The 14,419-nt window shown below is 43.3% G+C and overlaps 1 protein-coding gene across 1 annotated transcript in view; it reads left to right on the top strand.

Annotated features, from left to right (window-relative positions):
• The first annotated feature begins 4,886 nt into the window (after nt 1-4,886).
• Nucleotides 4,887-14,419, top strand: part of rspry1 (ring finger and SPRY domain containing 1) — an 82,359-nt gene continuing 72,826 nt past the window's right edge. Inside the window, exon 1 of the mRNA XM_080187112.1 lies at nt 4,887-5,776. Coding sequence (XP_080043238.1) covers nt 5,346-5,776 — 431 coding nt within the window. The 5' untranslated portion in view covers nt 4,887-5,345. The remainder of the gene's footprint in view (nt 5,777-14,419) is intronic.

The raw sequence follows: 14,419 nt of genomic DNA, 5'->3' as shown, positions 1-14,419 counted from the left end.
GATGTAATTGGATTGCTCTTTCAGAAAAGCGGTTCAGGCACAATGAGCTGAAAGGCCTCCGATGTTGTATCATTGTATAATTTTATTGTGCAAATATTTAAGATGTTTAAAGCCATGCAATCAATTGAAAAAAGTGTTGCATGAAATTCATTTGGGTGTTACTAGAAATAATGTGTTACCATTATTTAGACTTGAGAAATTGGGACTTGTTAATCATTTTCTCTCTAGTTTAAAAAGGGCACAACTTTTAAATAACGGCAAGTGAAGTCAGGGACAAATTATTTCACACAAAGGGTGTTTAGACTATGGTGGTCTTTATCTTTTTTATTCATTCGTGGGACATGGGTGTCACTGGCTGGCCGGCACTTGTTACCTTTGGAAGGGAGTTGAGAGTCAACCATATTGCTGTAGGTCTGGAGTTGCATGTAGGCCAGACCAGGTAAGGATGGCCGATTTCCTTCCCTAAAAGGACATTCAACAATGGTTTCATGGTCAAAAGTAGATTCTTAATTCCATATTTTGTTCATTGAATTCAAATTCCACCATCTGCCCTGGTGGGATTCAAACCTGACTCCCCAGAACATTAGCTTAATTTCTGGATTAATAGTCCCCATCTCAAACTGTTCTTGAATTAGATAAAGTCCATTACTTTTTTTTTTAAAGGAAATTAGATGGCTGCTGCTTGAACAGTAATATTAAAAGGTGTGTGAAGTGAGGATTCAACTTGCTGATTCATATGGAGGAAAACACTAGTGCACTTTTAGTGGAGTGAACTTGTGTCTAATGTTGTATTGATTTGCAAAACATACACAAAGAAGCAAATATATAAAATGCAGAAGTATTTTTCCACAGATCACATTTTGCTTTCTTGCACAATGATTGTTCCTTTTCGAAATAATTCAGCATGTTACTGATGCCAACATCACAGCATTGTATTGCCTTCCTACAGATATATTGAACTATCAAGGATCAAGCAATGGAAAAATATAATTAGCTCGTTGGAACTGCATCATGTCAACCCCATGTTTCAGCTCACACTGGTTTGTTTTTGAACTAGTCAACTGTGATCCCACACTCAATCCCTCCCTCCACTCCTCCATTAATGTCAGAACCATCTGTCACAATCCTGTAATCCACAACTGTCTGACAAAATGCCTCTACCTCCTACCTTGGTACATTTTCCCAATTTCAAAAGCCTCCTCGCAAACTTTGACCTCACCTCCAATCACATGCACTGAGCTATTCCTCACGTCAACTCTGTTTCTGATCCACTCCCTGAAGCATGGATGTCATTGTTGAGTAGCATATTACTCAAGTCCAACATCAAAATGCAGAAGCCTCCACTGTGTTCCATTGAAAGGTTATAGACATGAAATGTTAATTCTTAAGTTTTTGGGTAACATCTACAGAGTAAAACAATCTGCTGCGTATTTCCAGAATTTTTTTTTAATAATGGAAGGGAAATGTTTAGCAAAGCTCTGAGGGTGTAACCAGCAGGGTAGATAAGGAGGAAATCAGTGGATGCAATATGTTTGACAATTCAGGAGGCATTCATTATAGTACCATTATAAAAGGTTGTTATGTAAAATGAGAGCTCGTAGTATTAGGAGTAACATATTGACATAGATGAGTTAACAGCAGGAACAAAGAGTAAGAATAAATTAGTCATAGGGATATAGATCACTTAAGTGATTGGGCAAGAAGATGACAGATGAAATAATTGCCAAGAAAGGGCTAATTTATCCACTTTAGTAACTACAGAAGAAGCTTTCCACTGCTAGCCACAGGGAAAGTCACTGCAAGCGTCTTCCTTAATTACCACCACCTCCCTGCAGCTGAAGAGCTGCTCCCAGAGTCCCAGCATGGATTCTGTCCAATAAGGGGTACAACAGACATGATCTTCTTTGTGTGACAACTACAAGAAAAATGTAGGGAACAGCATTGACCTTTGTAGATGGCTTTCTTTAACCTCTCAAAGGCCTTCGCCATTGTCAACCATGGGGGATCATAGAGTGTCATCCTCCTTCTTTGGCTGCCCCCAAAAGTTTGTCACCATCCTCTACCTGCTCCATAATGACTTGCAAGCTATGATCCTGTCCGACGGATCCAAGTAAGGCTGTGTGACCGCACCAACACTCATCTCGATCTTCCTAGCTGCAATGCTCCATCTCACCCTCTGCAGCCTGCAGGCCAGATACAAGGTCCTTGATTAACCTGGCCACCCCCACAAAGTACTGCCCCTTGGTTATCAAAAACCACAATGACGACAATGTGGACCACTTTCCATGCCTTGGAGGGGGTCTATTGTCAACAGGACAGACATCGATGATGAGGTTCAACACTGTCTTTGGTTGCTTGAACAAGTGTTTGAAGACCAAGACCTCAGACCCGCATCAAGCTCATGGTCGACAGAGCAATAGTGAGACCTGCCCTCCTATATGGCTCAGAAACATGGACGATGTAAAGCAGGCGCTTCAAAACCCTGAAATATTACCTCTGCTGCTTTTGAATATCCTGCAAATCCACTAGCAGCAGACATGCCAACGTCAATGTTCTCGCTCATGTCAACATCCCCAGCATCAAAGCATTAACCACACTCAGTTAGCTTCACTGGCTGGGCCACATCATTGACATGCCTGACATAAGACTCCTGAAACAAGTGCTCTAATAAGTTCATCAACATAGCAAGCGAGCCCCAGGAGGGCAGAGGAAATGTTTGAGGACAACCTCAAACTGCAACATCCCCACCTACACTTAGGTATTCCTGGCCCAGGATTGGAAAGAGCTGGTCACCTTGAGTTTCATTGCTGAGAGCAAGCTGAAGCCCAGCATCAACAGCAAAAGGAGTGTGTGGCAACATGGGCACCCCACCAGCTAGCTTCTCTAACCACTGTCTGCCCAACATATGAGACTGTAGGTCTCACATTGAATGCTCACTCACCTGAGAACTCCTTTTTTAACGTGGAAGCAAGTCACCCTTGAACCCGATGGACTGTCTAAGAGGAGGAAACTGAGAAGAATGGAAAAGTTGAATGTTTTTAAAAAGGAATGAGGCTACTAAATGTTGGTATTCAAAAGGATTTGTGTCCTTGTACACAAAACGCACAACACATGTACAACAAGCAATTAGGAAGATGGACACCGTCTTGATCTTTGTTGCAGGGGGTTCACGTATAACAGCAAGGAAGTCTTGCTCCAATCATACATGTACAGCTTTGGACTCCGATTTAAAGAAGGATACATTTCCTTTAAAGTGATGCAATGGGAGTTTGTTAGATTGTTTCCTGGGCTGAGGGTTGTCCTATGCAAAAAATTTTAATAGATTGAACCTATACTCTCTGGAATGATGATCTCCATCTACAGCCTTGGGTTCAAAAGAGATAGCTAGCTGCAAAGATGCTGGATGCACTGGCCACGATTTTTCAAAAATTCCCATATTCCAGAATGATCCCAGTGAATTGAAAGTTAGCAAATGTAACACAGTGCTATTCAAGAGAAGAGGAAGAGAGAAAGTGGGGAACTACAGTCCAGATGGAGTGGTATCAGTCATCAGGAAAGTACTGGAATCTATCAATAAAGAAGCCTTTACAATGCACTTTCTATGATTATGGTTCTACGAAAGGGAAATGCTGTTCTGAGAGTGTAATTAGTGGAGTAAGTAAAGGGGAACAATAGATGTAGTATATTTAGGTTTTCAAAAAACATTCTTAAGGTACCACACAAGATGAGGTAAAGGCTTATGGAGTTAGGTGTAATAACATGGATGGAAGATTGATTAACAGATGGGTATAAATTGAATGTTTTAATTTGACAAGCTGTAATGAGTGGAGTGCTGTAATGATCAACACTGGGGACCCAGCTATTTAAAATCCATATTAACTTGGGCAAAGAAACCAAGAGTAATGCATTCAGATTTGGTGATGAGACAAAACTAGCTGTGTGAAAGATGCAAAGTTTGGGCAGTTTAAGTGAATGGGCAACAAGGCGGTAGATGGAGTATATTGATGGGTCATGAGGTAGAAAGAATAAAAGCAATTTTTTAAATGGTGTGAAACTTTCAAATGTTGATGTTCAGAGACAGTTAACATGAAGATACAGCAAGCAAGTCACAGGTTAAGTGACATGGTGGATAGCACTGCTGCCTCAAAACGCCAGGGACCTGTGTTCGATTCCTGACTTGGGTCACTGTGCGGAGTCTGCGTGTTATCTCCGTCTGTGTGGGTTTCCTCCAAGTGCTCCAGTTTCCTCCCACAGTGTGAAAGATGTGCCAGTTAGGTGCATTGGCCATGCCAAATTCCCCCTCAGTGTACCCAGCACATCCTTCAAACTGTGGGAGGCACCCAGAAGAAACCCAAACAGACATGGGAAGAACATGCAGACTCCTCATAGACAATGACCCAAGGTGCGAATTGAACGTCAGTTCCTACCACTGTCAGGCAGCAGTACTAACCACCGTGCTGCCCCCAGCTCTGTTCTCTCCATAGCTGCTGAGATCTTCCATTATTTTCTGTTTTTGTCACAAAATTAATTCATAATATTACTCCCAGTGTGGACTACACATTGGACATCGGTAGGTGTGATAAGCTTTTGGTAGGTGTGATAAGAATAAACACTTGGAACAAAACTTTCCTCAATCTTCTGTGACAGCCAAGGCACTCATGAGCACATACAGAGTGTCACATCCTAGAGGGACCATGATATCAAATTGCAACGCTCGGGCGGCTACCCAAACCCAACTAATAAATATGCGACCGCCTTCCCTTTTTATTTATTTGTCTCCCCCACCCACCCCCGCAAAAAAAATAATTTATGGTATTGAAATAAAACCAAGAGATCGAACTGATGCAAACAGATTTTGAGGGTCTGCGCAGGCGCAGAAGCTTACTCTGCGCAGCCGGGCGAGCGCGAGCCGGAGCCCGCTGCCAATCAGATTGGCCGGAGGCTCGGGGAACGGCGCGGGCCATTTGCAAATAAACCGTCAGCAGCAGCGGCGGGGGGGGTGTCGAGGCGAGTAGTGCCGGGTTCGGTTCCCGGGCTCGCCGGAGGGATAAACATCGACGTGGCGGTGGTCGGCTGAAAGGAAGAGAGTTGGAGTTATTGTTGTTCTCCCCTGTGATTGACAAATTTATCGTTTTGTGCGGGGCACGGCTGCTGTTGTTAAAAAAAATGTCGGCAGCTGCCTTCCGTCCGTCGGTTGGGGTGGCGGAGTTAAGATGGCGGGCAGCCTGGTGCACTGCCTCTGGTGTGCGCGGTTAGCACGGGAGTGAAAGGCGGCTCTTTCCCCCCACCCACCCCCGGGGTGGGGAGACAGGATGGTAACCTTATCGTGGCGGCGGCCTTCCTAGATGATCGTAGCGGCCTGGACCGTCTTCCACGCTACTCGAAGCCTCGTGCGAGGGTTACTGCTTTCCCCGGAGCCATCCGGTGCCGCCGCGGCCTTCCCCGTCGAGTCCGGCGCCACCGGCCGGATGGGTAATAGCTGCGTGTGCCGGGACGGCAGCGACGCCGAGGAGAACCCGGGCCCCCGGGGAGAGTTTGGGGCGGCCGAGCGTCGGCACCCGCCTCCTCTTTCGTCGTCGTCGTCTTCGCATCACCACCACCACCCTCACCACCACCACCACAGCAACAACGCCGAGGGCGAGCCCAGGAGCCGCTCCCGGGACCCGGTCAGGCCCCCCAGGAGGGGAAGGGGCCCCCACGAACCGCGCAGGAAGAAGCAGAATGTGGACGGCCTGGTGTTGGATACGCTGGCCGTTATTCGGACACTGGTGGACAAGTAAGTGGTGGAGTTTAGCCATCCCGCCCCCCACCTTGCCGGGCTGGGATCTTAGACCCAGATATTAATCGGTGAAGGGTGATTCAGACTCGAAACGTTTGCTCTATTCTCTCCACAGATACTGTTAGACCTGTTGAGATTTTTCAGCGTTTTCTGTTTTTCTTGCTACAAACTAACCTCTTCCTCCACCACCTATATCCGTGGGAAAAATCTGGAGCTCCTTCAACTTGCGCCTTTATTCGGCTAGAACGCATAATTGGGAAAGGTCTGACTGAGTAGAAGTTGCTCACGTTCTTTTTGAAGTGTTCTTGGAAATCCTTCAAATGTCAAAAATTGTTTGCATTTATATTTGGGGTCAAGCTGGCCTTGGGTTAACAGAGATCCCCTAGTCAGTCTGATTTTGCTGTTTATCTTCATTATTGGACATTTAAAACTAGTGTTGTGGTTTGTCGACTGCAATACAATGTAGAGTGTTTACCTGGGGTACCACGGCAGTTTTGAAATCCTTAGTGTTGAGGAAATTAAGGCAATTAGTATGATCTAAGAAAAGATGGTGGCACTGCCAAGCCAATCTGGCCTTGGGCAACTGGGTTTCCTTCCAAAGTCCAAAGATGTGCAGGTTAGGTTATTTGACCATGCTAAATTGCCCCTTAGTGTGCCAAGATATGTGGGTTGGGGGGGTGGCGGGTGGGTTAGTAGGATAGGAAAGGCCGTGGGTCGGATCCCCGGTTGGATTGTTGATGCAGACTCACTGAGCTGAATGGCCTCCTTCTGCACTGTAAGGATTCTATGATTAAGAGCTGGAGAAACTTAAGGGACTAAAATTGGACATCCCCAGGACTTAACCCTGCATCCCATCATAAGATGGTACTAGTTATGATTTTCCAAAAATTCCCAGCATTTGGAAACGAACCCAGCAGATTGGATGTTAGCAAATGTAACACAGCTATTCAAGAAAGGAGGGAGGGGGAAAAAAGTGCAACTACAAGTCAATTAATCTGAAATCATTGGAAAGTGCTAGATTCTGAATCTGCACTTAATGATTATATGATCAGACAAAATCAACACTGTTTTACAAAAGATAAACCGTGTTTGACAAACTTATTTGGGTTTTTTAGGTTGCAAATAAAGGGTGGCCTGTAGATTTGGTATGCCTGGATTTTCAAAAGGTTTTCGATGAAGTATCTCAAGATTAATATGCAAGAAAAGGGATGGTAGAATAAAAACAGAAAATGCTGGACAAACTCATCAGATCTTGCAGTATCTGTGGAGAGAGAAACAGTTAACATAGAGTCCATTTGACTCGTACAAAACTGATTACATTGGTAATATATACTAGTGTGGATAAAGGATTGATTAACTGGCAGGAAGCATAGCTGTATAGGGCATTGGTGAGGCCGCAGCTGGAGTACTGTGTGCAGTTTTGGGCGCCGTACTTACGCAAGGATATTTTGGCCTTGGAGGGAGTGCAGAGGAGGTTTACTAGGCTGATGCCGAAGTTGAGGGGGTTGAGCTATGAGGAGAGGCTGAATAAATTAGGCTTGTACTCGTTAGAGTTTAGAAGAATGAGGGGAGATCTCATTGAGACGTATAAGATGATGAATGGGATGGATAGGATAGAGGTGGAGAGACTCTTCCCGCTCAGAAAGGATAGTAGGACTAGGGGGCACAGCCTCAAGATAAAGGGGGTGTGGTTTAGAATGGAGTTGAGGAGGAACTTCTTCACTCAAAGGGTGGTGAATCTCTGGAATTCTCTGCCCGTTGAAGTGGTGGAGGCTACCTCGCTAAATATTTTTAAGATGCGGGTTGATGGGTTTTTGATAAGAGAGGGGATTAAGGGTTATGGGGAGAGGGCGGGAATGTGGAACTGAGCCACAACAGATCAGCCATAATCTTATTGAATGGCGGGGCAGGCTCGAAGGGCTAGTTGGCCTACTCCGGCTCCTATTTCTTATGTTCTTATGTAAAAGAATATACATTGAGCATTTTCAAGTAGTTGGCAGGTATGACGAGTGTTGTAAGGTTCAGTGCTGGCCATGGCTATTTGCAATCTACACTCATGGCTTGGATGAAGAGACTGTAATCTATCCAAGTTTGCTGATGATGCATAGCTAGGTGGAAATGTGAGCTGTGAGGAGGGCACATGGGCTGTAAAGAGATATATTCAGGTTAAGATAATAGGCAACATGGTGACAGATTGAGCATAATGTGGGCAAGTGTGAAGTTATTTATCTCTGAATAGAAAAGCGGAATATCTTTTAAAAGCTGTGAATGTGTGGGTTAGGTTAATTGGCCACTAAATTGACCCTGTTGTCAGGGCATTTGCATGGCAATTGTATGGAGTTATGGGAATAGGGCTTGGTCAGATTTTGGTTACTGCAGGTTCAATGGGCCAAATTACCACTTTCTGCACTGTAGGGATTCTATGATTCTGACTTGTAAGTGTTGATCTTAAGTGTTGAGACTTGGGTGTACTTGTATAGGGCAAAATGTTAGCATGCATGTAAAAGCAATTATGAAGGCAAAAGGCATCCTTGTCTTTATAGCAGAGGAGTTGGACTATAATGAAGTCTTAGCTTAACTGCACGTCTTTGGTGAGACCACACCTGGAGCAATGTGCCGTTTTGGTCTATATATTTAAGAAGAATATACTTGTCTTGGGGGCAACATAAGTTGCACTTGGTTCCTGGGATGAGAGGGCTGTCCTGTGATGAGAGACTAAGTAAATTGGACTTCAATTCTCTGGCATTTAGAAGAAGGAGAAATATACAATGTTCTGAAGGGATTTGGCAGGCTAGAGAATGAAAAGTTGTTTTCCTTGACTGGGCATTCAAAGACAAGTTTGCCCAGTCTCAGGATAAGGGACTGATTATTTAGGATGGAGATGAGAAATTTCTTCTGTGAAAGGGTTGTGAATCTTGGAATTCTCTGTCCAAAGGGTTTTGGACGTTGTTGTTGAATAGGTAAATGGCACAATGGTTGGTACTGCAGTCTCACAGAGCCAAGGACCTGAGTTTGATTCCTGGCTTGGGTCACTGCCTGTGTGGAGTTTGCATGTTCTCCTCATGTCTGCGTGGGTTTCCTCTAGGTGCTCTAGTTTCCTCCCACAGTCTCAAAGACGTGCTGGTTAGGTGCACTGGCCATACTAAATTCTCCCTTGGTGTACCTGAACAGGTGTCAGAGTGTGGCGCCTAGGGGATTTTCACAGTAACTTCATTGTACTGTTAATGTAAGCTTACTTGTGGCTGGATAATGTCAGAAATTTCAGACAAAAGACTCCGGAAGCCAGTATCCCAATTTAAAGACGTAAGCTTTACTTTGACCAGCGCCTGCTAGGAGAAGTCATCAAAGGTGCAGGGCAGCTCCCAAGATAGAGCAGCTAGACCTCTCCAAAAATTCTAACGTATACAATTCAAAACAGATCAATTGTATATTTTCTTATCAATTACTCTTGCCTTTCATTAGTTTTAAGTCAATCATCTTCAGTATACATAAATCAACAGTAATGTCTGTTATATACTTTTGCCAATCATATTTTGCCCTGTGGCATTTCATTAGTCCTTAGAATCTGGATGCTTCCTCCCCTTTTGGCTAACTGAGCTCTTATTCTGTTACGAAGATGCCCAGACAATTCCCTATGATGGAGAGAGGCAAAGTTTCAGTTTCCTTGAAAACGCCAATATGAAGTTGTAATGATTATCATTTGTAAACATTGAGTTCAGTTAGTGGCCCCACCCAACAGGTGATCATAAATTCTGTGGCTAGCATCTGACGAGTCAAAGTGAACATTCCCATAAGTTACCCTACAGGCTGTTGCCAAACCAAATTAACATATGATTCCATGTCTAGACATGCATCTATCTTGTCTGGACAGTGAATAAATAGTATTCATGAATTTTGATTGTGTTCTGAATGTTCTTGCCATTAAAAATCTGCTGATAATAGTTGCATATTTTCATGGTTTCCATATTCCCTTAAAGTGGTTTTGTCCTAATGCCCTTTATCATATGCTCTGCAGCAATCTGCCTTTGGCTGAAGTGAACAATGATTTTTAAAAATACATTAATACGTTCAAAATATCAGCATGTTAAATCATAATCACTTAAATCACTGACTGCATTTCATATGCAGTCAGCGATTTAAACTACTTTGAGCTTAAATCTGTTTTAAAGTCATTTAACTCTGGTTTCTGTCAATATTTTAATGTCTAATGGTTTAAAAATGTTTTGTAACCTATTAGGATTTCTTCCTCTTACATATCAACTTTAAAAAGATAATTTTGAACTCTGGGAATCAAGGTATTTGGGGAGTGGGCAGGAAAGTGTAATTGAAATTTAAGATCAGCTGTTGAAGCAGGTTTGAAGGGCCACGTGATTTGACTCCTCATATCCCTTTTATTCTGTTATGTTGAAGATGCCCAGACAATTCCCTGTGATGTAGAGAGGGAAAGTTTCAGTTTCCTTGAAAACACCAATATAAAGTTGTAATGGTTATGACTCATAAACATTGAGTTCAGTTAGTGGCCCCACCCAACAAGTGATCATAAATTCACAAGCTTCAAGTTTACCCAGGATCACATTCCAGTCTGATCAGATCTCTGTTCTGGCACTAAATTTGTCACTTTGCAGTAGGTCAATTAATTTTAAATGGTACCTTTACTGAATCTTCAGTCACTAATTATTGAATGAATAAAATACAAGTTATTTCTAGTTGTCTTGTGCTGTCAAAATTGGACATGATAAAGACTTTAGGAGGTTTTTTTTTTCTACACTGTGATGTGGGGTTGTTTGCTGACTGGCAAAGGTGCAGTGTAGATTAATGCCAGCCAGCATGGGTTTCAATCCCAGTGCTGGCTAGAATCGTTCATGGAGGCCTGCTTGCTTGACTTGCCCCACGCTTGATGGGAAGTGATGACCCTCAAGCCATAAACCAATTCTTTCTCTGTAATAGAGAGAGATGCCAATGGTCTTTCATGCACTATGTCTAATGACCTTTGCTTGATGCATGGCAGTGAATATATAGAATTTGTTGCATGTTAGGTTTGAAGCAGTTTGTATTGGCACAGTTGAAAGATTTGACTCAATTTGTGGGTGGCATTGTGGCACAGTGGTTAGCACTGTTGCCTCACAGCACCAGGGATGCAGGTTTGATTCCCAGCTTGGGTAACTGTGGAGTTTGCACGTTCTCCCTGTGTCTGTGTGGGTTTCCTCTGGGTGCTCCAGTTTCCACCCCTCAGTCAAAAGATGTGCTGGTTAGGTGCATTGGCTGTGCTAAATTCTCTCTTAGTATAGTTGAACAGATACTGGAGTGTGTTGACTAGGGGATTTTTACGGTACCTTCATTGCAGTGTTGATGTAGGCCCACTTGTGTCACTCATAAATAAATAAACTTGAGTAAGACTGAGGTAGAAGAATATGAGAGCAAGGTGGAAAGAAATAATTTAAAGTGAAAGGCTCCTCTGCTGTATAAGCAGAGACATTGACAAATTGGGCTGTATGGCCTATTCCTGTTTAGGTTCATGTAATAACTTTGACCCATATGATTATCTTTGAGCGCAGCAATCTGTGAAGGCACATCCACAAAGTGAGGTGCACATGAAGGGTTAATGAGATCTTGATACGAAAGTTCTGTGGAGCCAAGAGACCATGGCATGTTGTCCATGTGTCCCTGAAATGGGGCATGTCAATAGGATGGTGAAAAAGGCATATGGGACACTTACCTTTATCAATTGAGGCATTGATTACAAAAACCAGGAAGTCACGTTGGAAGTATATAGACCTTTGAGGCCACAGGTGGAGTACTGTGTGCAAATCTGGTTGCCACATTATAGGAAGGATGTGATCGCATTAGAGCGGATGCAGAGGAGGTTCACAAGGTTTCTGTCTGAGCTGGAACATTAAAGTTATGAAGACTTTAGATAGACTTGTTGTTTTCGTTGGAGCAGAGAAGATGGGTAAATTTAGAATGGATAGGGAGCAGCTTTTAGTGATGGTCTGGAACATACTTCCTGGGAGGGTGGTAGAGGCACGTTGCCTCGTATCCTTTAAAAAGTACCTTGATGAGCATTTGGCGCGTCATAACATTCAAGACTACGTGCCAAATGCTGGTAAATGGGATTAGGTGGGAGTTCAGGTGTTTTTCGCATGGCACTGCAGACTTGATGGGCTGTAGGGCCTCTTCTGCACTGTATGATTCTATGATACTTGCAGATATTATTAAAATATGTTTATAATGTGGTGCAATTTTGGAGATGTGCTGACTCCTTGGTATAGGTTGTAAACGTAATTTGAGTGGTGATCATTTCATAGAATCGAAGAATCCCTATGGTGCAGAAGGAGGCCATTCAGCCCATTGAGTCTGCACTGACAAAAGTCCAACCCAGGCCCTATCCCCACATATTTACCCCACTAATTCCGTTAACCTGTGCATCCCAGGACACTCAGGAGCAGCTTTGCGTGGCCAATCAACCCACACATCTTTGGACTGTGGGAAGAAACCGGAGCACCCAGAGGAAACCCACGTAGACACGTGGGTTTTACCTCTGTTATCTATATGCTTTCCAAACAATGAGTTGGTTTGAAGTAGAATATGTTGCATGGTATTCACAATACTGAAACAAGTTGTTTGGCCCAACAGATCCTTATGCTCCAGACAAACCAATTCCCATTCTATTTCATCTAACCCCGTCAATGTATCTTTCTATTCTATTCTCCCTCTGATTTATCCAGCTTCCCTTAAATGCACTATGGTAGTCAGTTCCACTGCTTGTAATGTTCTACATTCTAACCACACACTGAATTTAAAAAAAATTCTTGAGTTTCCAATTGGATTTTTGAATAACTATTTTGTATTTGTGGTTTGTAGTTCTGGTTTCACCGATTAAATTGAAATATCTTCTTGACACCTATTCTCTCAAGCTCTGTCATTATTAGGTGATCCCTCGGTCATTAAAGTATGAGCTCACCAAGTTTAACATAGTTTATTTTTCAATTCTTTCCATCTAGAAATGAACCCTAGGGGTTTATTTGATTTTCTTTTTTAAAAAAAAAGCCTTGCTAATATAGTCATAGAGGTTTACAGCATGGGTACAGGCCCTTTGGCTCAGCTTGTTCACACCACCCAGTTTTTATCACTAAGCTAGTCCCAATTGCCTGCCTTTGGCTCATATCTCTCTGTACCCATCTTACCCATGTAATTATCGAAATGCTCTTTCAAAGACAAAATTGTACGTGCTACTACTACAGCCTCTAGCAGCTTGTTCCAGACAAACTCTATCATCTGTGTGTGTGTGTTGGGGAGGGTGGAGAGAAATGCCCCTCAGTACTCTTTTGTATCTCTCCCCTCTCCCCTTAAACCTATGCCATCTAGTTTTAGACTCCCCTACCTTTGTGAAAAGATGTTGACTATCTATCTTATTTATGCCCGTCATTATTTTAAAAACCTCTAAGATAACCCTAAGCCTCGTATGCTCTGGAGATGGGGGAAGAGTCCCAATTTACCCAGCCTCTTCTGGTAGCATCCTAGTAAATCTTTTCTACACTCTTTCTAGTTTAATATCCTTTCTAAAGTAGGGTGACCAGAACTGTACATAGTATTCCAGGTGTGGCCATAACAATATCTTGTACAGCTTCGTGCTGAATGCCGCCTTCGCCACTCTGTCCACCTATGACTCCATTTTCAAGGAACTACGAACCTGTACTCCTCAGTCTCTTTTGTTCTATAACTCTCCTGATGCCTTGCCATTAACTAAGTAGGTCCCGCCCTGATGCTTTCTAAATTAAGTTCCATCTGCCATTTGTTGGCCCACTGGCCCAATTGATCAAGATCCTGTCACAATCCTGGATAACCTTCACTGTCCATTATGCCACCAATCTTGGTGTAATCTACAATCTTGCTAACCATACCTCCTAAATTCTCATCCAGATCATTAATATAAATAACAACGGACCCAGCACTGATCCCTGAGGCACAGCGCTGTTCACAGGCCTCCAGTTTGAAAAACAACTCTCTGCAATCACCCTCTGCTTCTGTCATCAAGCCAATTTTGTATCCAATTGATTACCTCACCCTGGATCCTGTGAGATTTAACCTTGTGCAACAGCCTACCGTGTGGTATCTTGTCAACGACCTTGCTTAAGTCCATGTAGACATCATCAACTGCACTGCCCTCGCCTACCTTGATTACCCCTTCAGAAAACTCAATCGAATTCGTGAGACATGATTTTCCACTCACAAAGCCATGCTGACTGTCCCTAATCAGTCCTTACTTCTCTCAAAATACCTTCGAACAACTTCCCCACTACAGACATTCGGCTCACTGGTCTGTAGTTCCCAGGCTTTTCCCCATAGTCCTTAAACGAAGGCAGAACATTTGCTACCCTGCAATCTTCAGGCATCTAGAATATCTCTGCTAGGGCACCCACAATTTCCTCCCTAGCCTCCTGCAACGTCCTAGGATACACTTCACCAGGTCCTGGGGATTTATCAACCTTGATGCGCTTTGACTTCCAGCACCACCACCTCTGTAATATGCACACTCTTCAAGACATCACTATTTATTTCCCCAAGTTCCCTAATATTCACACCTTTCTCAAAGGTAAATACCAGTGAGAAATGTTCATTTAGGATCTCAACCATCTCTTG

Source organism: Carcharhinus amblyrhynchos, chromosome 4 (assembly GCF_965287045.1).
Source record: "Carcharhinus amblyrhynchos chromosome 4, sCarAmb.v2.hapA, whole genome shotgun sequence".
Taxonomy (NCBI): Eukaryota; Metazoa; Chordata; class Chondrichthyes; order Carcharhiniformes; family Carcharhinidae; genus Carcharhinus; species Carcharhinus amblyrhynchos.
The sequence above is the reverse complement of the archived record's forward strand: the minus strand, read 5'-3'. Positions and strand labels throughout refer to the sequence as shown.